The sequence below is a fragment of the Euprymna scolopes genome, chromosome 9 (genome assembly GCF_053919585.1).
Source record: "Euprymna scolopes isolate OS-2025 chromosome 9, ASM5391958v1, whole genome shotgun sequence".
NCBI lineage: Eukaryota > Metazoa > Mollusca > Cephalopoda > Sepiida > Sepiolidae > Euprymna > Euprymna scolopes.
This window is the reverse complement of record NC_136490.1, coordinates 19699125-19726635: the sequence shown is the minus strand read 5'-3', so window position 1 is coordinate 19726635 and position 27511 is coordinate 19699125. Positions and strand designations below refer to the sequence as shown.

Genomic DNA, 27511 nt, shown 5'->3' with positions numbered 1-27511 from the left:
AACATAGTTCTAATCCTTCTTATGACTTGTTATCAAAAGTACAAGAAGTTAAACGTAAAAAAGTTCTTGTTGAGCTTTCCTCATATTCTACTCATTTTCCACCACTAACGATAATTGCGATGTTGTCTCACCGACCATTAACCTTTATCCTCGAATTGGTTTTGGATCTTGATAAGCGATTAATCCTTTGTAAACAAATACACCATTGAAATATCCGTCCTGTTTCGTTTCGTTTTTTTCTGTTATAATAAAATTGATTATTGGTCATATATTTAACGAAACAATACGCATGTATATCAGCTGGTAATCTATGTAGAAAGTAAATGTACCTTTCTAAAAATAACCAAGAAACAATTCCCATTTAAGAAAAAATGGAGAACAAAGTTATTTGCTGTTTAAAATGTTAGAAAGGTAAGCTGAAATAGGAATGCAATGAAAAGATACACAAGAAAAATAAATAATAATCGTTCCATTAAGAAGAAAGACAAAAGGAAACGTTCGCTGAAGCTTTTCTTCAAGGTTTTATTTGGAGAGAATCAACTAGAGAGAGAGAGAGAGAAAGGGAGAAAGAGAGAGAGAGAGAGAGAGAGAGAGAGAGAGAGAGGGGGGGTTAATGTTCTCTTAGCTAATTATTTACTTCTTAACTTTCTAATTTAATAGAAATGAACGGCGCACACAGACAGAATCATCAAGATAACATTCCACTTGGATTATTCTACATTACCGACAGTATCTCGTTAGCACAGCTTCCACGGAGCGATTGAGAACCGTCATTTCTCTCAGCTCGAAAACGTTACGTCATTCGTCATTGTTCGACTTTGTTTTGTTTACCATTTGATATATTACGGCATGTCTCCATATTACGTCACCTATCTTTCATTCAAGCCTAGGAATAATTCTGTTTTACAGAGCTGGGTTATTATGCACTCAGCGTGACCGTTGTTAGAATCCACACTAGCTAACTTATTCATTGCTGACGTAGGGTCCTTGTATGTTACATATTAATAATGTTCTTTTTATTCAGCATTCACATTTGTACCAACTTTTAATATTCAATACATTTTTATGACAAACATGAATGTTGGTACATTTTTAAGAAGCGGTCATCGTCTATATTCTTGTTGAATATTTGGCAGGTGTCCCGGGAATGACGTCAAAGAAAAGTCGGTGAAATCCTGGATCCAGGTGACCCGGGAATTATTTCAAAGAAGTCAAAATTGGGGACGTAGAATCTCCGGAGATTAGATCCACGCAGATATTTGAGGATAATATATGGGGAAATATTTTGACGTCATCTGTATCAATAGAGAGGCAGACAACGGGAAGAGCAGAGAGTGGCGACGACGGGCAGGACAAGCGACACATTTTTCTTCACTGCCAAACACCCCCCTTCCACGCGCGCCTTCCTTTATGTCATAACTCATTTTGAAATCGAAAAGATTGATTTGAATAAACAAAATATTTCATAGCCAGCTGTGTGTGTTTTAATTCGCTGCCAAGTGTATATATCGTGACAATGACAGAGTTGACTTTTAGAAATTATATAGACTAAAAAACACACTGCAGCGAATATATAACACTCTATCCAAGTCAGCATCGACGCTTACATCCCTTTTGTATGAAATGAATACCAACAGTAACAAGGAAACCAAGAAGAAAGGAAATTGTACTTACCGTTTTTATACGTTGTCCAAGAAAGTGTAATTGAGTTAAATCCAAAAAGTACTTTGTTTGTCCAGTTGTGAAAACATTTTCCTCTTGAGGAAATACGCAGTCATAGCTTGGAGAAGTAATCTCCATGAGTTCAGGGTATGTTGCACCGGGATAGGTAATAAAAGAAAATTTCCAAGAGGATCCAGGAAAGGAAATGGTCACCGTGGTTGGTAACTTGTTTGTATTGATAATAAAAGGAAAAAATTCCGTGTACGCCGGTAGCAAGTCCAATGCACCAGTTGGGCTTGTTTGGTTAGTGTAGACACGTGGCGGGGGAGTTAGATTGGCATTCGTACAATAAATACAAGAATCTGTACTTTGGTTCATGTTAGAAGGGATGTACTTGTGCATGAAAGCGGAAGGTTCCCCAGAATTCATCGGAGGAATATTTTCCGTGGCAAAAGACAGGCCCCGAATTCTTTTAAATTCTCTTGGTTCGGAATGCACGCTAAAGGGGCCTGAGGTTAAGTTTGCGGTAATGTTCCAAGCATCTTCCATAGTACTTGATGCTGAAGAGATATAATTTTTTTGTGAATTGTCACGATCGAATTGGTCGATTTGAGAAAGATGAAGGATTGATTTTGTAGCTCGTGCTGATCTGTAATCATAATGTGCCGGTTTGTTGATAGGAGCTGCTTCAGGATTTTCTCTTTTTAGCTGTTGCGAGTCAGCGGCATTGTTAGACAAAACCCGCCCTCTTTTTGCTTTAATCGCTTTGTTATCACTGGAATAAATATCTGGATAGGAAACCCGTAAATCAAGTTCTAAACCAGATCGAGACGTTTTCTTAAAAACGCCTTCAACTGCTGGCGATTTCTTCGATTGTGAACGTGCGCCAACACTTAGAGCCTCGCGCGAAGAGTCATATTTACCATCCAGCATATCTGAATCTCTTTCGTCTGTTTCGTTCACAGTGTTATTATTTGGAGAAAACAGAACATCGAGAGGACGAATACCGTCTGTGGTATTGACTGAAGATGACGACGCCCTCGTTAAGGAAAAATTATTATTAGCAATATCCGGGAAGACTTTCTCTCTCATCGGAGATACGCAAGCTGTAAAAAAGGAAGCGTCCGAAGACTGCGATGATATATCCGTGGCGGGGGATAAATCCCTATGCCTTACTGGAGGGTTCTCCCTACCGGCAGATGTAAAAGAAGACTCACCGCTGAGAGATGAGGATGCTTTCGTCGTTTCCCGGGACACAACAGAATGATCGGTACTAGTCAGAGAATGGGGATAAATATCCTCACTTCGGGGCAACGAAGAATTCTCCGAAGAAGAAACAGAACTAGAACTAAGATTATCACTTGGAATTGTTGGTATGTTATTATTGTCACTGTTATTAACATTATTATTGTTGTCATCATTGTTTATGGTATTGTTATTGTCATCTGAAGGGAATATCACCGGTAGATATTGTGCTTCTTCTCTCGGTGCGTGTACATCTATTACAGCGCGTGGGACATCCGTGAAGCTCGAAGAAGGTATAGAAACATTCGAGCTAGATGGAGAACTAGAAAAAGCATTTGCTTCCTGATTGGTTGTCGGGTAAATATCTGTGCCGGTAGTATTGAAGGCACTTTCCTTGCAAACTGAATGTTGGAACTGTTCGACCTGCGTGTCTTTCGGGTCGGTTAGCTCTTCATCAGTACATAGGAGTGAAATATCAAATTTCGGAAGGATAAGAGGCGACACGGGCTCATCGCAAGATTGTAAGGGCGGATCGTGTGTCCGCTGGCTTAAGATATTGTCATTGTTATCAGCGCAACGCTGTGCGTTGTCTTTGTTAATTGTCAGCAAGGATGTGTCTTTCGTATCTCTGGTTTTGGCGTCTATTCCGACGGTAAGCGATTTTGGTTCAAGCCTATTTGACCGAGTCAAAGTACCATCCGCAGATGTCGGATCTTCCGCGAGGCAAGCGGACATTGGGAAAAAGTCCATATTAATTGGTTTAGTCGGTGAAATATCCTCAACAGGGAAGGCAGGCGGAGATGAGGACTCATCATCACTACTCGAAGAAGGTGGCGGTGAATTCTCAGACTCGAAGGAAAAAGTGTACCTATCTACATTTCTAGGTCGATTTTCTGAAGGGAAAGTGATGCTGGTTTTTGAGGCGAAGGGGTGTGCGTCTGGACAGATTAACTCCGAAGACGAGATGGGGTAGGAAGATTTGGAAGTGCTTGAAACGGAAGTTGGAAAAAAATTTTGATCATCTCCATCTGTCGACGAAGAAGAGACTTCACTCGCGGTAGCAGGAACTTGTATGTCGTCCGACGTATTATTCGTTAAAGGGTAGATATCCGAACTGAGGGAGACGGAGGAAGAAATATCCGTTACGGGTGTCGTGGTTGATAAGATATCAGTATCAAATTGGGGTGGCGGGGGAAGAGGAGGCGAGGGAATGGGGTAGTGGGCTGTTGCTGGTGGTGCTGGCGAGCAGAATGGAGGGGTTATATCAGGGATTGAAGAGAGGGGTGAGATGCCGGCACTTGTCGAAAGAACTGACATGTCTGTTGGCGTGGAGAGAGGGAAAAATTCCGTACTGGTAGACGGAGGGGGAGGGAAGTTGTTATTGTTGTCGTTGTTTTTAGACTGCGACGCTTTCGGGATAACGGTATTTGCAGTCTGGGAGCTTTGCTTATTTGTTGTGGGAGTGTCAGGGAACATCTCAGAATTGACTGAAGAAAAAGGGGAGGCATCGGGAAGCGTTTCTCGGTTTACTGAAGACGCAGGGTATTTTCTGGGATCGCTAATGGTGCATATATCGTATTTTTCAGATGGTTTTTGCTCGAGTACTACCTTTGCTTCCGATAAAGTATTTAGTAAAGCCTCTTCCTTTACAAGAGAAGGCTCTAACAAATTTGGTATTTCTTCAGCTTGGGATATCGTGGAGTTAGAGTTATTATCCAATGGCAAAGAACCTTTCTCATTTAAAGACTGAAAAGGAGGAGGAGGTGGGTGAAATGTGTTAGGGTCACTCTGGGGAAACTGTTGGTCATTATCAGAACCGCTTGTGCCAATAGAGGAGAAAGATGACATGTCTGTGGTGCTAGTCGAAGAAGGCAAGCTATCTGTTCCATTTGTGTCGTTTTCAGGGGAATCATTTGCAGGGGAGACATTAGGGTTTGAAGAGAACGGTGGCGGGGGAGGGTGGAATATATCCGTTGAGGATTGTTGAGGAAGGCCCGGGTATCTTTCTCCAGATGTGGCTGGAGAAGAAGAAGACGCAGAGTTGTAGCTTTCCCTGCTAGACGTCATTGAAGAGAACAGATCAGTGCTCGGGGCATCCGTAAACGAAATGTCGGATCCCGTGGAAAGGTCAGCAGCAGGGATATCAGGAACAGCGGCAAAAGGCGGTGGTGGCGGGAGAAAGACATCGATGCCTGGTGTCTGTGTCAAATAAGAATTGTCCGATTCCGTTGTCAGACTTTGCGAAGAAGCGCCCGTGCTGTTTGTTGGCGGCGGATATATATCTGTACTCGCTGTGAGAGAAGGGGACACATCACCAAGAGTCGATGCGGAGAAAACATTGGGGTTTAGATTGGAAGCTGGGTTAAACATGTTGTTGTTGCTGTATCTAACTGGAAACATATCAGATATTGCTGTAGGGCGACGGGGGTCGACTGTGAATACGATTTCAGAGGGAGAGCAGTCGGAACTCGTGCTCAAACAAGGAGGATACGGGTGATGAGATCTCAAAGGAAAATCAATACCGGTTGAAGAATTTTTAGTGTAATCTGCGTCTATATTAATTGTTTCACCAAGGGATATATCGCCGCTAGTCGTAAATGGAGAAATATCCGTGTTGGTCGTAACTAGAGGTGTACTACCACTTGAAGACAGAGATATATCCATTGGAGATCCAGAGACAATGTGGCTAGTCAAGGGGTTTCCGTGGAGTATCTGAAAAAAAAAAAAAAATAAATAATATAGAATTTTAGGACATATTTTATAATATATGTTACGTTGTCATACGAGTTGAGACTGTCGCACAACGACGTCTAAATTGGTATGGTCACGTGGCTCGCGTTAGTCATTTGAAATGCACTAAAGTGAATCCCATATTAACATCGATAGGCATGGTAGACTGATTATGACATGGAGAGGATCAGTTGATGACGATGTGATATTAGCAGGCGGCAAAAGCGCAATGGCAACAGGCACGAAAAGTTGAAAGTCATTCGCGAAACGTCTAACCTAAACATGGAATAAGAAAACGACGACGACAATGACGAAGAAGAAGACAAAGACAAAGAAGAAGACGAAGAAGAAGAAGACAAAGAAGAAGAAGACAAGGAAGAAGACAATAACAAAGAAGAAGACGAAGAAGACAAAGATAAAGTATAATATAAAGAAGACAAAGAAGATAAAGAAGACAATAACAAAGAAGACAAAGACAAAGAAGAAAATAAAGAAGAAGACAAACAAGACAAAGACAAAGAAAAAGACAAAGAAGAAGATAATGAAGAAAACAAAGGAGACAAACAAGAAGAAGACAAAGAAGAAGAGGACAAAGAAAAAAAGACAAAGAAGAAGACGAAAGACAAAGAAGAAGATGAAAGACAAAGAATAAGAAAAAGAAGACAAAGAAGAAAAAGACAAATAAGAAGACAAAGAAGAAGAGGACAAAGAATATGAAGACGAAGAACAAGACGATGAAAAAGACAACAATGAAGAAGAAGACGAATGAAAAGGCGATGGAGAAGAAGAAGACTAAGACGAAGCAGAAGACGAAGAAAATGACAAAGATGAAGATGACGAAGACGAAAAAGACAAAGATGACAACGAATAGACAAAGAAGAAGACAACAAAGATGACAAAGAAAAATACGAACAACAACAACAAAAACAATAATAAATAATAATAATAATAATAAGAAGAAGAAATCTAAACTATATAGTATAAACCTAATTAAAGTAATAAAAACGTAGGCAATGTCGCTAATAAGATACTCTGGATCGCTTATAAGCTGGATCAAAGAGGAACTAAGGAATCTCGATTAGAATACCAGGAAACTCATGACCATGCACAGTGCACTATACACAAAGGATGATACTGACCGACTATATGAAAAAGGAAATACGGAGGAAGAGGGCTGATTTGTATAAAAGACTGTGTAAATAAAACACACAAAGAATGAGAAAAATACATAATGCAGAACACAAAAAGAATACTTACTGCAGCAAGAGACACGAAAAAATATTTAAAAAAAAATAGAAGAGACGAGGAAAGAAAAATGAGAAGAGAAACAGCTATACAGAGATTCATAAAGATGACAAAAGATGAAACAGACGAAAACACCTGGAAATTGCTACAAAAAGGAAACTTAAACAGAGGGATTGAATCCCTAATCACAGTTGCCCAAGATAACATGAACGACAAACAACGATCGACAAGACACAAAAAAAACCCAGCAAATGCAAACTCTGCAAACAAAGAGACGAAACAATAAACCACATAAGTGAATGCAGCGAACTAGCCTAAAAAGAAGATAAAAACAGACACGATCAAGTGGGGAAGGCAGTACATTGGCAATTATGCAAACAATTGCATCTTGAACAACTAGACAAATGGTACAAACACACACCGGCAGTAGTACTGCAAAATTAATATCACAAGATCCTATTGGACATGGATATACAAACAGATAAACCCACCCAAGCAAGAAGACCGGATAGTAAACATGAAGGAAAAGTCCTGCCAGATTGAAATTTTGCCATTCCAGCGGCCCACAGAGTGAAAGTGAAGGACACGGAGAAGCGGAGCAAATACATGGAACTGGCCAGAGAACTCAAAGGGATCTGGAAAATGAAGAAATTTAAGATAACATCACTAATAGTAAAAGCATTAGGAACGATTCCAAAAAACTTAAAAAAGAATGGGAGAAATTGCAATCAGAAGGATGGCTGAGAAGATACAACGGATAACAATAATGAAAACTGCAGAAATATCAAGGAAAACCTATGAGTGTGGAGACTTACACACACGAACTACAGACAAAAATCGGACACACAGAAACGACTACAGATGTAAAAGCGAAAGGAATATCACATGGAATCAACGATATAACTGTAAGATATCGCCCCCTTCTGTTGCGTGTTACCATAAACTGGTACCACACCAAATAAATGAGGATCAAGGACAATGGAAAGACCGAGGAGAGAAAGCACTAACCAGACCTCCGCTGGTTGAGTGCAAAGAGGACTGGGACCTTGGGGGAGGCTTATTCCCACCTAAATTCCAATGGTTGCTGCCAACGAGAAATCAATGGTAAAGGGCTGTTGCGATAAAGCAAATTCTTTTGCAAAGGTTATCGAAAGAGGTGGAGAGTATTGGAAATTTGGGGAGAATTGTTGTCACTTAGACTCCTGACCACGCTATAAGTTATTCTCAAAGAGCAATCTTTGATGATGGCTTGTGCGACTACTCTTAGTGGGTAAATAATAATAATAATAATAACAATAACAATAACAATAATAATAATAATAATAAACCCTTGAATGCGGAAACTAACCTACATGAACTACAAACCTAACCGGTCATATGAAAACTGCAACAGAAGTAAAACCAAAAGACAGAAAAAACACCATTAGGACCAAGAAAACTAAAATCGCAAAATTTTAAATTATCTATACCCCACCACCAAGAAATGGACTCGGCATTAACTGATCCCACATCAAATAGTTGTGAAGAATCCAGGATAATGGAGGACCGAGTATAGGAATCTCTAACTGAATGAGAGTACTGGAACTTTGGCGAGGCTTATTGTCACTCAAACGGTTCTTGCAAATAAGGAATCAATGGTAAGTGGCTGTTGCAATAAAACAAAGCCATTTACAATAGTTATCAAAAGAGGTAGAGAGCACTAGAAATTTGTATAGACTTATCATTCAGAGTCTGGGGAACACCACCGGTCATTATCAATAATTATTGCTGCATTGTTGACAAATACACACATAATTTTCCAAATAAATCAACGTACGAAACGACGAGAACATATATATAATAAGGATTACAATTAAGTTTACAAAGATAATCCAAAATAATAAACTTGAAATATATTATAAATATTAAAGACTTAATATTTGTAAAGTAATCCTAAACAGATGTAAAAGCTCAATAAAACCAAATAGGAAATAGAGCTTACAATAAGAACAAAGAATTAATAAAACATGTTAAAAACACTTTAAGAAGAGTAAAAACATATTTAATTCTCAAAAAGGAGACACAAATTAAGTGGATCGTACTTAATCTGTAGAGTTTCCAAAGAAATACTTTCTTTCTCATCAGAGGGGAAGAATTAGCAAAATGTGGAGCCGGATTTTGCTTGCAAAGTATTTAATGAAACTGCAAGTAGCCATAGAGCTTACTTGGTAAAAGTAAAAAAAAAAAAAAATAGTGAAGCAGAGGGAATGAGGGGGGGGGGAAGAAAAATGATTTAACATGAATGGATGGTCGACTGAAGAGTAGAATATCCAACGAGGTAAAATCCAAATAAAGTTGGTAAAAATCCGGTATCCAGAAGTAAAAATCAAAAGACATTCCGTTACTGGAAGATATTTCGAGGTAATCCAAAAGGCAGAATTTCGTGAAATAATTCACAAATGGGTACAAGATAAAAAGAGTGAGTTCAATATATTATTATAAAAAGAAAGATAAATTGTGTATAAAATGAAGAAATGGAGAGAATTCAATACTTTGCAAGCAAAATCCGATCGCGCATTTTGCTACCCCCCTCTCCGACGAGAAGAAAATTATTTCTTTTGAAACTCCGCGGATTAAGGACAATCCACTTAATTTGTGGTTCCTTTTTTAAAATTAAATATGTTTTTAACTCTTCTTAAAGTGTTTTTAACATGCTTTGTTAATTCTTTGTTCTTTATATAACTTGAGCTATAATCGAAATCGAAACCAAAACTTATGAAGGATTTTTGATAAAATTATTTATAAAAAATAGATTACTGGTGTGCATTAGCTATAATCGAAACTAAAATAAAAACTTATAAAGAATTCCTGGTAAAATTATTTATTACAAGAAATGGAAGTCCATAACAATTAGACGACAGCCACTCGGATATAAGCGTGGCATATCAAATAAATAACACACACGTTATCCTATTAATATATAGATACTTATCTTATTAACGGTGCCATATGAGAAACAAATTTTCAACGCATTGTAGTACTAATTAATATATATGTGTTCCAAAAGACTAGAAAAACAACGGTACCGTCGGTTTCAAATCAAACAAAAACAAGACTAATCTTGGGTCATCTATGTTGGACACTCTTCAGCCTCAGTAACCAAAAGACTGGTCCCTTTTCTGTTCGGTTTGAAACTGACCGTACCGATATTTTTGTGATTTTCTGTTACACACACACACACACACACACACACACACACACACATATATATATATAAACGTAACGCTCTTATAGTAAATTTTCTTTAAAATCGAGCACTTTGCTGGGATTCTTCCCCAGCTTCTTTAGACTACAGACTAGGTTTTTAGATTTATACAGATGGTTCCCTTCTTCTTATCTATTTGTCTGTCTGGTACCAAAAGTACTTAAGTTTTTATGCATTTTTATCCCTATATAATTATATGCTAATAATAAAACATCACACCACATTATATGTTAATATAAAACGTCACATTATGCGTTAATATAAAACGTCACATATGTTAATATAAAACGTCACATTATATGTTAACATAAAATGTCACATTATATGTTAATATAAAATGTCACATTATACGTTAATATAAAACCTCACATTATACGTTAATATAAAACCTCACATTATACGTTAATATAAAACGTCACATTATACGTTAACATAAAACCTCACATTATATGTTAATATGAAACGTCACAATATGTGTTAATATAAAACGTCACATTATATGTTAATATAAATATCACATTATATATTAATATAAAATATTACATTATATATTAATATAAAACATCACATTATATGCTAATATAAAACATCACATTATATGCTAATATAAAACATCACATTATATGCTAATATAAAACATCACATATGTTAATATAAAACGTCACATTATATGTTAATATAAAACGTCACATTATATGTTAATATAAATATCACATTATATGTTAATATAAATATCACATTATATGTTAATATAAATATCACATTATATGTTAATATAACATATTTCATTATATGCTAATATAAAACCTCACATTATATGCTAATATAAAACCTCACATTATATGCTAATATAAAACATCACATTATATGTTAATATAAAACGTCACATTATATGTTAATATAAATATCACATTAATATAAATATCACATTATATGTTAATATAAAATATTACATTATATGCTAATATAAGATATCACATTATATGTTAATATAAAACGTCACATTATATGTTAATATAAAACCTCACATTATATGTTAATATAAAACGTCACATTATATGTAAATATATATATCACATTATATGTTAATATAAATATCACATTATATGTTAATATAAAATATTACATTATATGTTAATATAAAAAGTCACATTATATGCGAATATAAAACATCACATATGTTAATATTAAACGTCACAATATGTTAATATAAAACGTCACATTATATGTTTATATAAAATATCACATTATATGCTAATATAAAACGTCACATTATATGCTAAGTCTGTAATATGTTTAATTTAGTTGGTTTTCCACTAATATAAACTGCATTTTTGAAAAAATATTTTATTTTAGTATATTTTTGTAAAATACTCAAAGATTCTTATATATATATATATATATATATATACTAGCTGTACCCTGCCACGCGTTGCTGTGGCTCAAATTGGTGCAATGGAAAAAGTTCCGAAATGAGAAAAAGCATGTTTTTTATAGGTTTAATTTTCCATTTTGCATGGGTACACAGTTTTTGTTGTTCCATTTTCTTAGCTGATATAGAGAATTTCTGGTTTGTTAACTCTTGAATACGTAACATAAATTGTCCATGTGAAAAAAACAAAGCTTGGATTGGTTTATATTTCACAACATGATAATTAGTACACCAAATTTCAGTTGCAATACATGCGGTGGCATCCCTGGCAAATATAGCTGTTTGATAATCAACCATTTTATCTGCTTTCACAACAGTGTCGATGGATTTGTATTTGACTACCTCACTTGGAATTTTACATTGAATAATAGCGTTAAGTTCATGGGCGTCTTTGCAAGAATAGCTCATTCACTCAGTCAAGTGGAATTCTATTAATTTGAATATCTGCATAAACCTTGTAAACTAACTGTTCTTTTGATAAAATGAAATTACAGAAATTACAGAAGTTAAAAGTCAAAGAATTTTGTCCTTATCTCTGATCAGCTGGCACTTTTTCGTACCCAATTTCCCACAAATGATGCAGAAATTTTTGTGCGGATCGAACGGTCTGCAACTGGAAATGCATATTTTGAGTTAAGTTTAATGTCTTCACATGGAACAAAAAAGTAGAGTATTTGAGGCAAGCATTTATTTCATCTGCTGATATTGATTGAAGAATAACAGGTAACATTTGTCTGAAATCTCCTGCAAGCAATATTACTGCATTCCCAAATGGTCTGACATTGCCACGCAAATCTTGCAAGGATCGACCAAGAGCCTCAAGTGATTTTTTGCGTACCATTGTGCATTCATCCTAAACAATAAGTTTGCATTTCTGCAATATTTTTCCCCATATTGGATATTTTGGAGATGTCGAACATGAGATTTTTGAAAAATTGAATGTTTTAAAGTAGAATAAATAATTCTTCTACTTGGCAGCAAGGTCGCAGGTATTCCTCATGCAGCAAGACTAAATGGCTGCCAAAATCAATTTAATTAGAAAGGTTTTACCAGTTACTTCTGGTGCTGTTCAAGGTAGCAGTAATTTCCAAATAACTTCTATTCTCACAGTCAGTAAATTAGGTGACTAAAATAGGATTTATCCATGTTTTGACGATGCCTATTCACTGTAATTAATTTAGGAGACTAAAATAGGATGAGGGATTAGAGATGGACAGATAGAGAGGAAGATATATAGATAGAAAAGAGAAAGTGAGAGGAAAATAGAGAAAGAGAAGGAGATAGATAGATAAAGGGATTGATATATAAAGAGAGAGGGGGAGAGTTAGAAACAGAGGGATGAGACAGAGGAAAGGAGAGAGATAGAGGGAGTTAGAGAGAGAAAGGGGCTCAAAGAGAGATTGAGAGGGTGATATAGAGAGAAAGATAGATTGAGAGAGGGAAAGGGAGAGATGGATAGAGAGAGAGATATTAAGAGAAGAAGAGAGAAACAGGTGAACTACACTTCACCGTTTGTTTCCTCGTTCAGTAGAGAAGAAATCTTTCGAGACTGAGGCAATTTTAATGTTTTGTTACTATCCAGAGTAGCCCTTTTTTGGGGGGGGGCTAGATTTTCCATGCATTAGAAACCGACCGGGTTATCTGTACTTTCACCAAACAAATTAATAAAAGAAAAAGATTTTGTAAAATTTGAATTTAACATGAAAATACTATTTTAAAAAATAGCACGATAACATAAGTGCATAAGTGTCACTTTATGTACTCCTTGGGCGTTGAGTTCCATGGCGACCAGCATAATTAGCCCCCCCTAGTCAAGGCTAATGCATGTGCACGTAACATTTTTTTATTTACTGATGTTGGCTTCGTAACTAAACGATTTATTGATAATTTAGTAACCCTTAAACGCATGCCGGAAGATTTAAATTGGTTCATTATTGCTGTAAAAAAAAAAAAAAGTTTCATTCAACACAAAACCAAAACCACATATTAATGATAAATGATTTATTATTCTATTCATTGAAATTTACTAATTTTTAGATAAAAAAAGTAAAAAAAAGTTAATAAAAAAATAGTTGCTTATGTGCGAATGTAAAAATGTTTGTAAAAGTGAGAAATTATTTTAATCGTTTAAAAAACTTGTTTTATTTTTTTGTTTTATTTTTAGATTAGGTCCACCTTATAATCACCTCAACATCTTCATCTTAAGAACAGCTTCCGGAATAAACACCACTTTTGGAGGGGAGGGGGCTATTTGCAAAATTTAACTGATATTTGTTGTCTGCATACCCACCCGAAAATACTTATTAAAAAAAGGGGGAGGAGTTCAGTGCCCGTTGCAGAGAAGTAGATTTATTTATCAATGAAAGTTGCGAAGAAGTAAATTTATTTATCAATAAAAGTCGTCATTTAAAAAAGAAAATTGTGGAGGTGGACCTAAATGTAAATATTTACCCAAAAAACTATCCCGAAGTTTATTACAAAGACGTTTTGTTTTCGCACTATTCAACAATTTGTTCATCCGCGCATGTAAATTAAAAAAATATTTGTAAAAGTGAGAAGTTATCAGTAAATGATTTAGTTTATTTATTTATTTTTTTACATTAGGTCCACCTCCACAAATGTTAAGAACGGCTTTCAGAATAAACACCCTCAACCTCTCCATGTTAACAACGGATTTCGGAATAAACACCATTGGGGGGGGGGTTGTGTCAACATACCCATCCGCAAATACTATTAAAAAAAAAGTCAATAAAAGTCGTCATTTAAAAAGAAATTTAAAATCAAATGTTTGTAAAAGTGAGAAATTATTAATAAATATTTAGTAACATTTTTCGGTGCTAATACAGAGAGTGATCCGCGCTATTTTTTAAATCGTATTTCCACGTTTACTTAAAGTTTTATGGTGTTTTTTTTATTCAATTGCAAGGTTAAAGTACAGAATAGGTACAAAACACCCTCCCCTCCCCATGTTAAGAATGGCTTTTTAAATAATAAACTTTATTATTTCAGCACGGATCACTCTCTGCATGAGTACCCATTTTTCTTTTAATATTCATAAAAAGTAAAACTTTTTTTCAAAATAAATAAATAAATAAATAAATGTTTGTAAATGTGACAAATAATCGTTTAGTTACGGCAACGTCAGTAAATAAAAGATGTTACGTGCGGGGTGGGGTGGGGACTAAGGGAGCGACTATTATTTTTTTTCTGCTGGTCGCCATGGGACTCAACGCCCAAGGAGTACCAAATTGTAATTTTTTTGTCAAATAAATAAATTTCATGCAATTTTTACAATAAATAATAGATAGCAACTTCGTAAATTTTACGACTCGCCCCAGCATATTATAAACACCCTCGATTCCATATGTTAAAACGGCTTTCGGAATGAACACCCCCAATCTTCCCATATTAAGAACGGCTTTCGAGGTTTATGGAAGGGCGTGTTTTTTTAACATAGGGAGGTTAGGGTGTTTATAATACGTTGAGGCATGTCGTAAAAATGAAACAGTTTAGAAAAAGTTAAAACAAACTTTTTTATGTAAACAAAAAAAAGAAAAAAAACTAAACAATTAAAACGTAATGTTTCATGAGTGAAAAGCCTTAACATAAATAAAGGTATTTAAAATTTAAAAATTGGTAAGTACATAAATTAATTTAAATTTTTAAAATATGGGATTTTTTTTGTGCTAATGCAGAGAGTGATCCGCGCTATTTTTTAAATCGTATTTCCGCGTTTAATTAAAGTGTTATACGTTTTTATTCGATTGTAAGGTTAAAGTACAGAATAGGTACAAAACACACGCCCTTCCCCATGTTAAGAATGTCTTTTTTAATAATAACGTCATTATTTCAGCACGGATCACTTTCTGCATGAGTAACCTTTTTTTTTTTTTTTACTTATCTTGTAATTCGAGAGTAGTTGGAACGGAAGTTACCAGAAATATTATTGGGCAGTCTCGCAGAAACGACTTCGAAAAATATTTATATTTCAATTAATATTTTTATAATTCGCAATGTAAAATTATTTTAATAACATGCAAACATTCATTGACTTTACAGATAGATTTTCTGAAAATTTCAATTAAATTGGTAATGTCAATTGTATGGTTGTATAAACTTTGAACGAACCAAAATTATTTAATTATTATAGTAAAATATATATATATATATATATATATATATATATATATATACTAGCAAAAGTACCCGTCGTTGACTGAGTTCAAAAACAGCCTACAAAAAATGGACTCTGTTTTATGAAAGTATGATAGGTTATGAAAAGGAAGGGTTGTAAAGAGATAGCTTCGAATTTGGGGGAATTAAAACCAAAGCAAAATTTTATGAAAGTAAAAATACAATAGATAAACCCCATAATCTATTATACCATACCTGTTCACACTGAAACACTTATCACAATATTCTGTGGGTCTATATTAAAAAAACCTTGTTAAACTTTGTGACATATTTCCATTCTATGGAGGTCAGGCGCGAACGAACACCCCATAATTTTATTATACCATATTTCTTCAAACTGAAACATAATTATCAAAGTATACTTACGCAGATAGATATGAAAAGTCTTTATTAAAGTTTGTGCCTATTTCCATTCTATGGAGGCTAAGCGCGAACGCAGACCCCACAATTTTATTATACCATCCCTATTTAAGTTAAAACATACTTATCAAAGTATTCTTATGTACATCTATATCAAAAACACCTGTAAACGTTTTTTTAATTTTTTTATTTCCATGCTTTGTGGACCAGGCGCGAACGCAGACCCCACAATTTTAATGAACCACCGTTCTGCCATATCAAACATACCCATTCCTGTGTATCGATACATCTTCTATCATTATATGTGATCAGTTTTTTAAAATAGTCAAGCATATAGAAGCCTATTGGTGACCAGACACGCACGCACACGCGCGTGCGCGCACGCACACACACACACACACACACACAAAGACATTCAGCTTTATATTATATATATATATATATATATCTATATATATATATATATATATATATATATATATCAGTTTCACACCCAAATAAGGTATATTATGACTGATGAACCAGATTTATAATGTGCATCCTAAGTGGGGATTTGTGCAGCAATATGTTTGCTTACATTTACAGGACGCCATGTTGGTACAGTTAAGGACACCGGAAGCAGGTAGTGAATTCCAAAGGCAAGTGGTTTGATCAAAAACGCTATTTGAATAGTAAGTTTTTCTGTATCTTGGGACGAAGGAGTTGTGATTTTATTACTAGTCGCGTTGGTCAAGAGTATTTATGTTGATGGGTGCCAGTGCAATATGCTTACCGGTGCATATTCCGCAGAAATACTTGCAATACCAATAGTTTAAACGCGTTGTATGTATTTACAAGCATCTAAATCCTAACTTGTATTTTCATCATATTCAACAACTTTTAATGTGGGCACATGGATATTGGCCCAAGCATAAACAACGTGCTTAATTTATTTTGGAATACCAAATCAGCCAGTAGTATAAGCGTTAAAAGTGTATTGGAACTCATAAAAGTTGTTTCTCTTATGTGCTATTGATTAAGAAGCAATACTAGAACGAAGTCGCTTCTCGGTTGACTACAAAGTAGTCGTTTTCAAGTCCAACGTTTGCAGGTTCTTGAAGAACCGTCCTCTAAAACAAAGTAACTTACTAAATTGCGATTTCAATACCCATTAACCCTTATTCTTGAGTAACCCCCGGTCCTTGATGAGCGCTGACTAATATGGTGTACAATAAACCCAATTCTCAAACTGTATGACTAAAAATTTAGACTCCAAACTAGAGAAAACTCCTTCCAAATGTAACGCCATCTTATGGTAAATTAAAATCAATAATCAATAATAAAATTAATAATCTAAAGCTCATTCTACCGCTTTCATAATTGTCGATTTTAATAAATGTGTTAGCCGTAGTTTTGGTTTCAGTCTTTTATTTTAATGATTGATATGTTTAGAATATATGCTTTATACATAAGCTGTGAAATCGAATAACGTATATATTTAACAATGCGTTTTTTTTAAATTAAATTATTAGCATCATTATTGATTTCCTCACGAGTCCATAGCCATCCAATTGAAAGTGCATTCGAAATCACAAAAGTTTTTGATTGTGTGCTATTGGCCCAGAAGGCAATTCTCAAAACAAGACTTCAAACACGTAAAAAATCCTTACCAAATGTTTCGTCATCTTGCAGTAAATGAAAATCAATCATAATAAAAACAATAATTATTAAATCAAACACGTCTAAATATTGACCCCCGCCTCGATATCATAATTGTTAATTGTAATAAATGTGTTTGCCAAATTTTGATTTTAACCTTTCGTTTTAATAATCGATATGTTTGGAAAACATGTTTCATACATGAGGTGTGAAACGAAATAGCGTATATTCTAACAGTTCTAATGTACTGATATAAAAGGCAAAGGAACATTATATAGGATCAACGGAATAACTGTAAGATACGGCCCCCTTTTGTTGTGTGCGACCATAAGCTGGCACCACACCAAATAAATGAGAGTCAAGGAGGACGGAAAGACCGAGGAGGGAAAGCACTAACCAGACCTCTGCTGGTTGAGTGCAAAGAGGATTGGGATTTTGGGGAGGCTTATTGCCACCTAAATTCCAGCGAAGACCAATGGTCGCTGCCAACGAGAAATCAATGGTAAGCGGCTGTTGCGATAACGCAAATTCTTTTGGAAAGGTCATTGAAAGAGGTGGAGAGTACTGGAAATCTGGAAAGACTTGTTGTCACTCAAACTCCTGACGACGCTACAATTTTTCTGTATTTTGGGAAGAAGGAGTTGTGATTTTATTACTAGTCGCGTTTGTCAGGAGTATTTATGTTGATGAGTGCAAGTGCAGTAAGCTCTCCAGTGCATATTGTATCTATTATACTTAGTTGATATCCACTTTGGATCTCTTCCGTGGGGGGGGGGGATCACAAATGAAAAACCTAGATACCTGCAATAAGCAATGTTCCTGTCTTAAAGCTAGAATATGAACTAAATATCTTGTCTCATTTAACTTATTGGAACTATTTTTCTTATCTTGGATGGAAATTCTGAAGTATAAATATTTTTTTTATTGTTCCTGCTTCACAATTGTCAACTGTAATAAATGTGTTTATCGTACTTTCGTTTTAGTAATGGGTGTGTTTAGAATATATGTTTAATACGAGCTGTGAAATAACGCGTATTCTAACTCCATCGCGCCGTTAATTGGTCGATTGGGGCGATGTCATATAATGCCCTTCATCGATTGGATGTATATGAAGAGCATGTGTACGTTTATAATGTGAGAGTTGCTGCCGTTAGTCGTTAATTGAGGACGATGCACTTAAATTCAAATTCAATAAAATTAATTGTAATGAAAACAATAATTATTAAAATAAACTAGTATGAATGATGACCGCCCCATCTTTCGTAATTGTTAACTCTAATAAATCTCTTTATCGTAGTTTTGGTTGTAGCTTTTTATTTTAATGAGGGATATGCTTGGAATATATGTTTAGTACATGAGCTGTGAATTGAAATAACGTAAACTTTAGCAATGTCTTTTGTAAATAAACGGATATTATAATACTGATTTTTTTTTACATAGGCATAATCACTTATCAAGGCCCAGAAACCACTCGAGGATAAGGGTTAAGAGTGTACAGTAGTCAATTGGACAATATAGTAATCGTTAGTAATGGAAATTCGGTAAATTTGTTAACTTAAGTGGAACGGCTCATCAAGAACTTGTTTACGTTGGACTTGAAGACAACCATATTGTAGTCATTTGGAAAGCAGGAAAACGGAAGACAATTCCACAGGCGTGCAGTTCTAAGAAAGAAGCTTTTTTCATGGAATTTACGTTCAGGTTTAGGCACAGATAAAGAGTGGGGGAATTATTGATAGTATTTTCAGATAGACGGGTGTTTCTTGTGGAAGTTTGGCGATGGGGTACCATAGATTGAAGCTCAGTCGAGCACTTTCCATGAAAATAACGATAAAGCAGAGACAAACTCGAAACAGCTCTTCTGTGAGAAAGAGGTTGCAGGGGAGAAAAAAGGACATCTACGAGGCTACGAAGTCTATTTTGAACTCTATCGAGGCAGGTCCTTTCTAACAGCTCCTACCCAGATGTGGCAACAGTACACCATCCTTGGACGTACCTGGCTCTTATATATAGAGAGAATTGCATCAGTAGTGAGATATCTACTGATTTATTATCTTATTTATATACAACATAATCACGTTGACACACCGGTTTCTGTCAGATCACGAAGTTAAGCAAATTGAACCTGGTCAGTACTAAATGGGTGACCATTTGGGAATTCCACGTGCTGTATGTGCTCTCCGCTTATCTCAGCATTGCTTCCAGGCAGTCTTCGGCCTCTCCTTGCCACTGGACTCAAGCAGTGTCGATTCAGGAGAGGTGTGGTTGGATTATAATTACACTCGCCGCTCCCCTTATGGGGGGGTCCATTGGCTCTTGAAATTGAACGGAAGCATCACAATACTTATTATACTTGGCTAATATTTATTCGTGTTTTTTTTTGATATTTTTAAAAAGTGAAACAGCCTTTTTAAGACGACTAGTTCATGAAAATTATCTTGACGTATTTCTTATCGTATTTCACACAGTAATCAATAAAATCTGCATTTTCAAATGATTTCTGATTATTTATTCTAAAATTTTGATCTAATATGGCTCTCAAATGTTAGGATTATTGCTTGGCATAATATACAATATTTGTCTTTCATAAGTATCAATTGTAAATGAATGCGCTAACCGTACGTTTTGTTTGTATACTGCACAATCACGTTGATACACCGGTTCTCGTCAGATCACCAAAGTTAAGCAACGATGAGCCTTACCAGTACCAGATGGGTGACCATTTGGGAAGGCTAGCCGCTGTATGTACCTTCTAGGAAGGTTGAACGTTGGGCCAGCGCCATTACCCCGAAAAAAGAACTCCTCGCTACAAAGCATCTACAAAAGTTGTGGATGACCTATGCCCCCCCCCCAGGGACTCAAGGCTATGGATTGATGGGCATTTTTGTTCTTGCCTTTCGTTTTAATCTAATATATAAAAGGCGATATTTCTGTCTGCTTGTCTGTCTCCATATTTTCAAACTATATCTCCTCCGAAACTAAAAGTCGCAGAGTGGCGCTAGGGTCCTCAAATGATTGGATTTTTTTTTTACGGATCGGACTTTTACGAGTCTTTAGCCGGTAAAAATTGTTTTTAAGAGGTCACAAATGGGTCAAAATTGAAAAAAATTATTAAAAATTTTGTACAATCATCTTTGTTTAATTTTAAGTTTTAATTGGTTTATATGCGTGTCACGTTGGTACAGTGGTAACGTCACCAGCTTTGAATGCTATGGCACCTAGATACATTTTTTTTTAACTTTTGAAATCACCACTCTATAATAATATATACTAAACCTGGACAAATTGAAATATCATATTTAAGCGTATTTTACTCCCCCCTGCTAGTGATGTATATACATGAAATATAAGTTTAATACATGAGCTTGGAAATATTCTAACAATGCATTTTGTATTGGATAAATAGTGTCACGATGTCGTGATTTCCTCGCTGGTCAATCGCCTCGCACTCCGTTTGTAGAAACAGGTTTTGTGTGCGAGTTCGAGCCTCAAATGGAGCATAACTTTTTTTTTTGTTGTTCAGACTTCAAAAATATAAACGTCGAGATTTCAAATTACAATATGATGCAAATTATTTAGTTTTACTTTTATATCCCGACAATCTGCGTAGTTTTCGAAACTTAGGGCGACGCCGAGTAGCCCAGCTAGTTTTGTTATAAGAATGTTCAACATGTGCAACACCCGGGCAAATGTCGGGTATTCCCTGCCAATATTATTTTAAAAGTAAATAAATGTACCCAGACAATTATTATAAATCAGCCTGTCATCTTATTCCTAGGGCTAATGTGAGCGTCCTAAATCGGGGTTGAGACGAGCCGAGAACCTTTGACCCCCAAAATTTAGGCAGGCGAGAAAGAGACGGGGTGAGGTGGGGTAGGATTTAATGATTATCTGCACATATTTTGAAGCGTCTCCTTTTCTGTTCACCCACTTCCTATTTTGTTTTTGGCTCCTGGACAATCAAATGACAAGTATTTCTGGCCGCGGCGGGAGACCGGAAACGGGGCGAGCAGGATGTGGTATGGGATTATGAAGGTGGTGGTGGTGGTAGTGAAGAAAAAGAAGTAAAAAAAAAATGTATTCTGATTTGACTTGGTTTGTTGGTGTATATAGTATACTTATTACGCACTTCCATCGGCATCTCGACAAACAGACCGCACATAACTACATTTCAACACTAATGAAATATTTTTTAAAATAGTGCAAGTCCAGATTTCAACCTAACTACAAAAACAATAAAAGCGCAGAAAAATCTTTATGATGTACACATTAAAAAAAAACCAAAAAAAAAAAAAAAACGGAAAATTGAATATAATGCGCGTATCCGTCACGGGACGAAAATGGTATATTCCAAAAATCACATAAAATGGTCAAGTAGTTTTAGTTTTGACTCAGAAAATCAAATTTAATGAGGACGCAAGACTTTGATCCACCATGTTTAATAAAGGAAGACAATTCAAACTACTGAGATTAAAATCAGCTTTTTAATGGCAACGATTTACAAGTAAAACCACTAAAAATCGTAATAAAAAATTATTTTTATATATATACTACTTGATCAATTTACGTGATTTTTGGAATATGGAATTCTTGTTTCATGACGGTGCATCATAATAAACTTTCTGTATTAAAAAAAAATATGCTGAACTCTGAACTTACAGGGGTAAACGGTAAAGGTCGCTATCAGAAGAACGCGAGAAAAGTTTGTATGTGTATTTTTTTTGTTGTTGTCATTTCACCCTAAAGAAAGCACAGTGCTGCTTAGTCATGAGGGGCTACTATTTGGGACCAGATTCGTAGGGATACTATTTACGGAGTTAGGCAGCGAGATGTCGGTTCACATTACACTTGTATTTCTGCGTGTCAGTACCGCCAGGGAAGCAGGGGCCTCGGAGGGAATTCCAAAGTGCAGCAGTCTGAGGGAAAAGCTATTCGAGTAGAAGGTTTTACAGTATCTAGGGATCTCTACAGTGCAGGGGTGAGATTTTGCTGCTTGTTGGGTTTGTCGATGGTATTGTCGTCGAGAGGGTAGTAGTGCTCGGAGTTCGTCAGAGCACTTGCCATTGAAATACTTATAAAACAGGCGCAGAGATGCCACGTTTTAGCGATGCGACAAAGGTTGGAGTTTAGTTGATAGTTCAGGACTTATTAGGTTGGCGACTCTTTTTTGAACCCTGTCTATGAGGGAAAGACTAATGGCAGATGCACCAGCCCAGATGTGGCAACAATACTCCATGCATGGGCGAACCGTGGCTTTGTAGAGATACAGGATACTCTCAGGCGTGAATAACCTTTTAGCACTGAACCCACATTCCTCGCAGCAGCCCTGGTAATTACCTCAATGTATTTGTCTCAATTCATTTTGTCTGTGAATGTTAACCCTAGGAGCTTGAGAGAAGTATTTTCAAACAGTGTATCATTAGTTATGGCAATCAGTGATTGAGAAGCTTTCTTGTAATTATTAAAGGAAATAAGCGTACCCTTGGCAGCATTGAACGTTACCAACAAGTTACGGCCCCATTCCACTACAGACTGGAGGTCTTCTAGAGTTTTAGCAATTTCCTTAGACATGTGTCCATTAGTTTTGCCCCACGCGTCTGTTATAGAGCATTGTTTCAATACAGTGGGTTTCAAGCCTGGAAATCGCATTTTGTCAGAGTAGAAAAATAATCTGTGACGATTGAAACGGTGAATATAAGAAGGTTATCAGGAAAAGCTAACGAGGACAAACGCACAATTAAAAACATTGTCATTTCTTTTCTGATTTAGATCGAAAAAAGAAAAAAATATATAGCATTTTTTTTTTAATAGCAGAGATAAAAGAATCAGAATCAGAAATATCATGATGCTAAAAATATTGAAAAGAGGAGCGAGAAAACGAAATGTCGAAGGAGGGAGCGATATGGCGAAAATTTGAAGAGAGAGAGAGAGGGAGGGGGCGGATAGAGAGAGGAAGAGAAAGAGAGGTATTAAGGGAGAAAGAGAGGAGTGCTGAAAAAGAAACGTTTGGAAAAGAGACTGAATATCCGCTATTTAATGGAATTCATTGGCAATATCGGAGATAGCGAGAAATAAAAAGAAGGGGAGACAACTGTCATAACCAGATTGTTCATTTTCGCTTTTGTGAATGTGCCAAGCCTGCAACAAATAAATAATAAATAGATAAATAAAATTTAAAAAATAAAGATAAAAGCTCTAAATAAACACGCGCGCACACACACACACACACACACACACACACACACACACACACACACACACACACACACACACACACACACTAACCAGACAAATTGACTAGCGAATAAGGGGTAAGGGGCCGATAGATGTTATGGTTGTTCTCATATAGTGATAGACAGCAGTATTCTACTATGCAAGGAAAGACTGAAAGGGGCAACAAGCGTAACCTACTTTGAGTTCCGCAATATGGTGGTCGCTACTAAATCGCCTGAATAAACGAACCAAAGTGACACATTTGATTCCTACAGAGAAAATACATAAACACAATATAAACCGGGTAATTGACTCGTTGAAAAGCTTACATAGGATTATAGTGTTAATTCTGAACAGCTTATTTATCGTAATCGGAGAATTGTTCTCATCTTGAGTGTTATCTGCACAACGTTTCGGTCGATATAATCGTCAGGTGTAAAAGTAACCATGTTTTAACAGGAAACGGGGGGGGGACTTTGCACTCTAATGGTTTACAGCACTTGTTTTTCTAATTATTTTATTCAAAATAACTAATTCTACCAAAATGCGAAACCAATCTCTAACAACCATTTATAAGCAAAATATTTATGAAAGCAGAACCTATACTTTTTATGCACTTGAACCTTAACGGCTCTTACAATGCGTCGAACAACTTTTGTCAATGATGTATATGACAATAAATTCATGCAGAATGAAGGAATAACAATGTTAGAACTTTGTGAGAAACTGACTGACAATTTGGAAATGCTTCAATGAGTTGCCAAGTAACAGCTAATAGTCAATTCTATGGCGTGTGACGTCTGCAATTTACCATGTACATTGCAATGCGATTCGCAGTCCGGTGATGGAAGGAGGTAGTCATGTGCAGAAGATGGATTTCATCGTTTAATACGCAAGAGCTCGTTCGGTAAACTTCCCAATAAGACTAATTATTAAAATTATTTAAATTTGGAGTACGGATTATCAACAAAAGCTAATTTCGAAAGAGACTAGAGCGGTTAAATCTAGAGAAAAAAAATTAAAATAATGACAGAAATTCACAGAATAAAATAATTAAAACTAAGTGTGGCAATTATTAAAAAAAAAAAAAAAAAGAAAAAAGAAAGAAAAGTTTCATTTTTACTTCGTTTCATTTTTCAATTACGGTCCCATATTTTTATTTTTAAGTCAACTTCTGTTTCTTAATACAACTTTGAGATGAACTATTTTATTCGCGGAATGCACGTACACGCCCGTATATATTCTTTTTTGGGGTTCGTATTACTATACACATTGATTCGAAAAAAAAATGTCAAAAAATATATATATAACAAATAAATGTTATCAAAGGCAAGATAAGATACTTTTCTACCCAACTGGATAATTTTTTTTAGTGTTTTTATTTAATGTAACATGTTTATTCAGCTCGAAAAACATACAGTATTTACCGATGTATTGGAAAATATAAATGGCGCTCGAGTGGGAAAACTGCTAGAAATACGCTCAGTATGTTACAGTGACATAGGTTGATATATATTCGGTGAGTTTCTAACAGTATATTGAATAGTTTCTTATTTTTAACTCATTTCCCAAACTTACCGTGCCCAGGAGAGAGTCGGGCGCCATTTAAAATTTTCCAATGCATCGGTAAGCATTATGTTTTTCGAGCTGAATAAACATCTTACATTAAATAAAAACACTAAAATAAGTATCCAGTTAGCTAGAAAAATAACTTACCTTGCCTTTGATAACATTTATTTGTTATATATTTGTTTTTTTTTGACAACTTTTTCGAATCTATGTGTATAGTAATACAAGCCCTCTTTTTTTTTAGACTTTATTGCACGTATTGTAAAGGCACAAACCAACGAGTCTGATCCCACGACATAGACTGAGAGTAACATGACGACCAAAACCATTATCCTTACAAATGCGAGTACCAACCCACAACTACACAGCACTTTCCCAAACAAGTGACCACAAAACACCGGTATTGCGGTCATAAAGTGGGGGGATGTAGAGAATGGGGACGACCTATGAGACGGATCAGAAAAAAGTGGAACACCGGTTGTCATCCTTTATTATAAATACAGCACGGGTCTCGGACTCGAGAAACTTAAGTCCATTTTACACAATATACGCATTTTTATTCACACAATCTCATGGCGAATTCTGTCGGGGGTTTGCAAGAAATAAATGTTTTTGCATAGGTTATCGTTCAGTGTTATTTCTTTGTTTCGTTTCGAATTGCTTGTATCAAAACATGTATAAAGGAATGACGGTGCGGTGCACAAACATCGGAAAATGCTTTCACGTGTTTAAATGGAAGAATAAATAAGTTAGCTGCAGTAGGTGTGTCAGAAATTTCGTGAAAATAGTGAATAATTCCACCCCATCTTTCCAAGCTTATAACTCCTCGAAAAATGTAATTCAAGCCCTAATTTTTTTTTCAATTAAAGGAGCAAGGACCAAGGTTTCATTAAAAAAAAAACAACGTGTTTTTTTAAAAGGTTTTAAACTTCGGACTTTACAGGTAAATTTCTAAAAAAACACTACTTTTTTTGTTTTAAATTTGAATATATAATTTATTGACCTTTTCTCTTCAATTTGTGATATATAAGCCTTTGGTACATAAATTAATTATTTACTTTTTAATAGACATTTCAAAATGGGATGCGTGAGTTATTCGACCCCCTGTCTTTCCAAGCTTATAACTCCTCGTAAAATGTAATTCAAGCCCTAATTTTTTTCAATTAAAGGAGCAAGGACCAAGGTTCCATTTAAAAAAAAAAAGAAAAAAACAAATAACGTGGTTTAAAAAAAAAGGTTTTAAACTTCAAACACTACGTTTTTTTTATTTTTTAAATTTGAATATATTATTTATTGACCCTTTCTCTTCAATTTGTGAGTAAATTAATTATTTACTTTTCGGTGAGTAAATTAATTATTTACTTTTTAATAGACACTTGAAAATGGGGGGGGGCGTGAATTAAAAAAAACGTTTGTCTAAAATATTATATTCAGTTGATTGGAAAGACATAAAATTTCACATTGACCCTGAAAATATCGTTAAAATAGAATCAATAGAAAAATTTTGATAGATTTTTAAAGTTTAAAAATTGAAAAATATTGAGTTCGGAAAATTCATTACTGTTTTTTAAAAAAAGATATATATTTCTATTACTTTTAAAACAACTTTAATAGTTTATTTTGGAAGTATAATCCATAAAGAAAGTAAACAACCCACTTTTAAAAGAGAAATTACGAGATTTTTATATCGCAGTTTCGTATTAGGGGTGTCAAAAATTCCTACAAAAATTCTGATACACCTATAGCTGCAGCAAGTCAAATCTTACACGTGAACATCGAATAAAATGTAACATTTGAAAACAATACGACATAGTGATAAGGATAGTTACAAGAAACAAAGGGAGACAACTGTAACTTAATATACGACGCAATGAGATGTCTTTTTTTTTATTAAAAAGGAAACTTTAAAGTTAGTAAATTGCCGCGAAAAATTACCGATAAGCCAATATATGCCAAACCATTAGTATTAGCTGACAAAA

The 27511-nt window shown here is 35.3% G+C and overlaps 1 protein-coding gene across 1 annotated transcript in view; it reads right to left on the bottom strand.

Moving 5' to 3' along the window:
• LOC145284453 (uncharacterized) overlaps nt 1–27511 on the bottom strand; it is a 1345403-nt gene that overhangs the window by 981043 nt on the left and 336849 nt on the right. The window contains exon 4 of the mRNA XM_080133278.1: nt 1675–5619. Within this exon, the coding sequence (XP_079989404.1) occupies nt 1675–5571 (3897 nt within the window). The 5' untranslated portion in view covers nt 5572–5619. The remainder of the gene's footprint in view (nt 1–1674; nt 5620–27511) is intronic.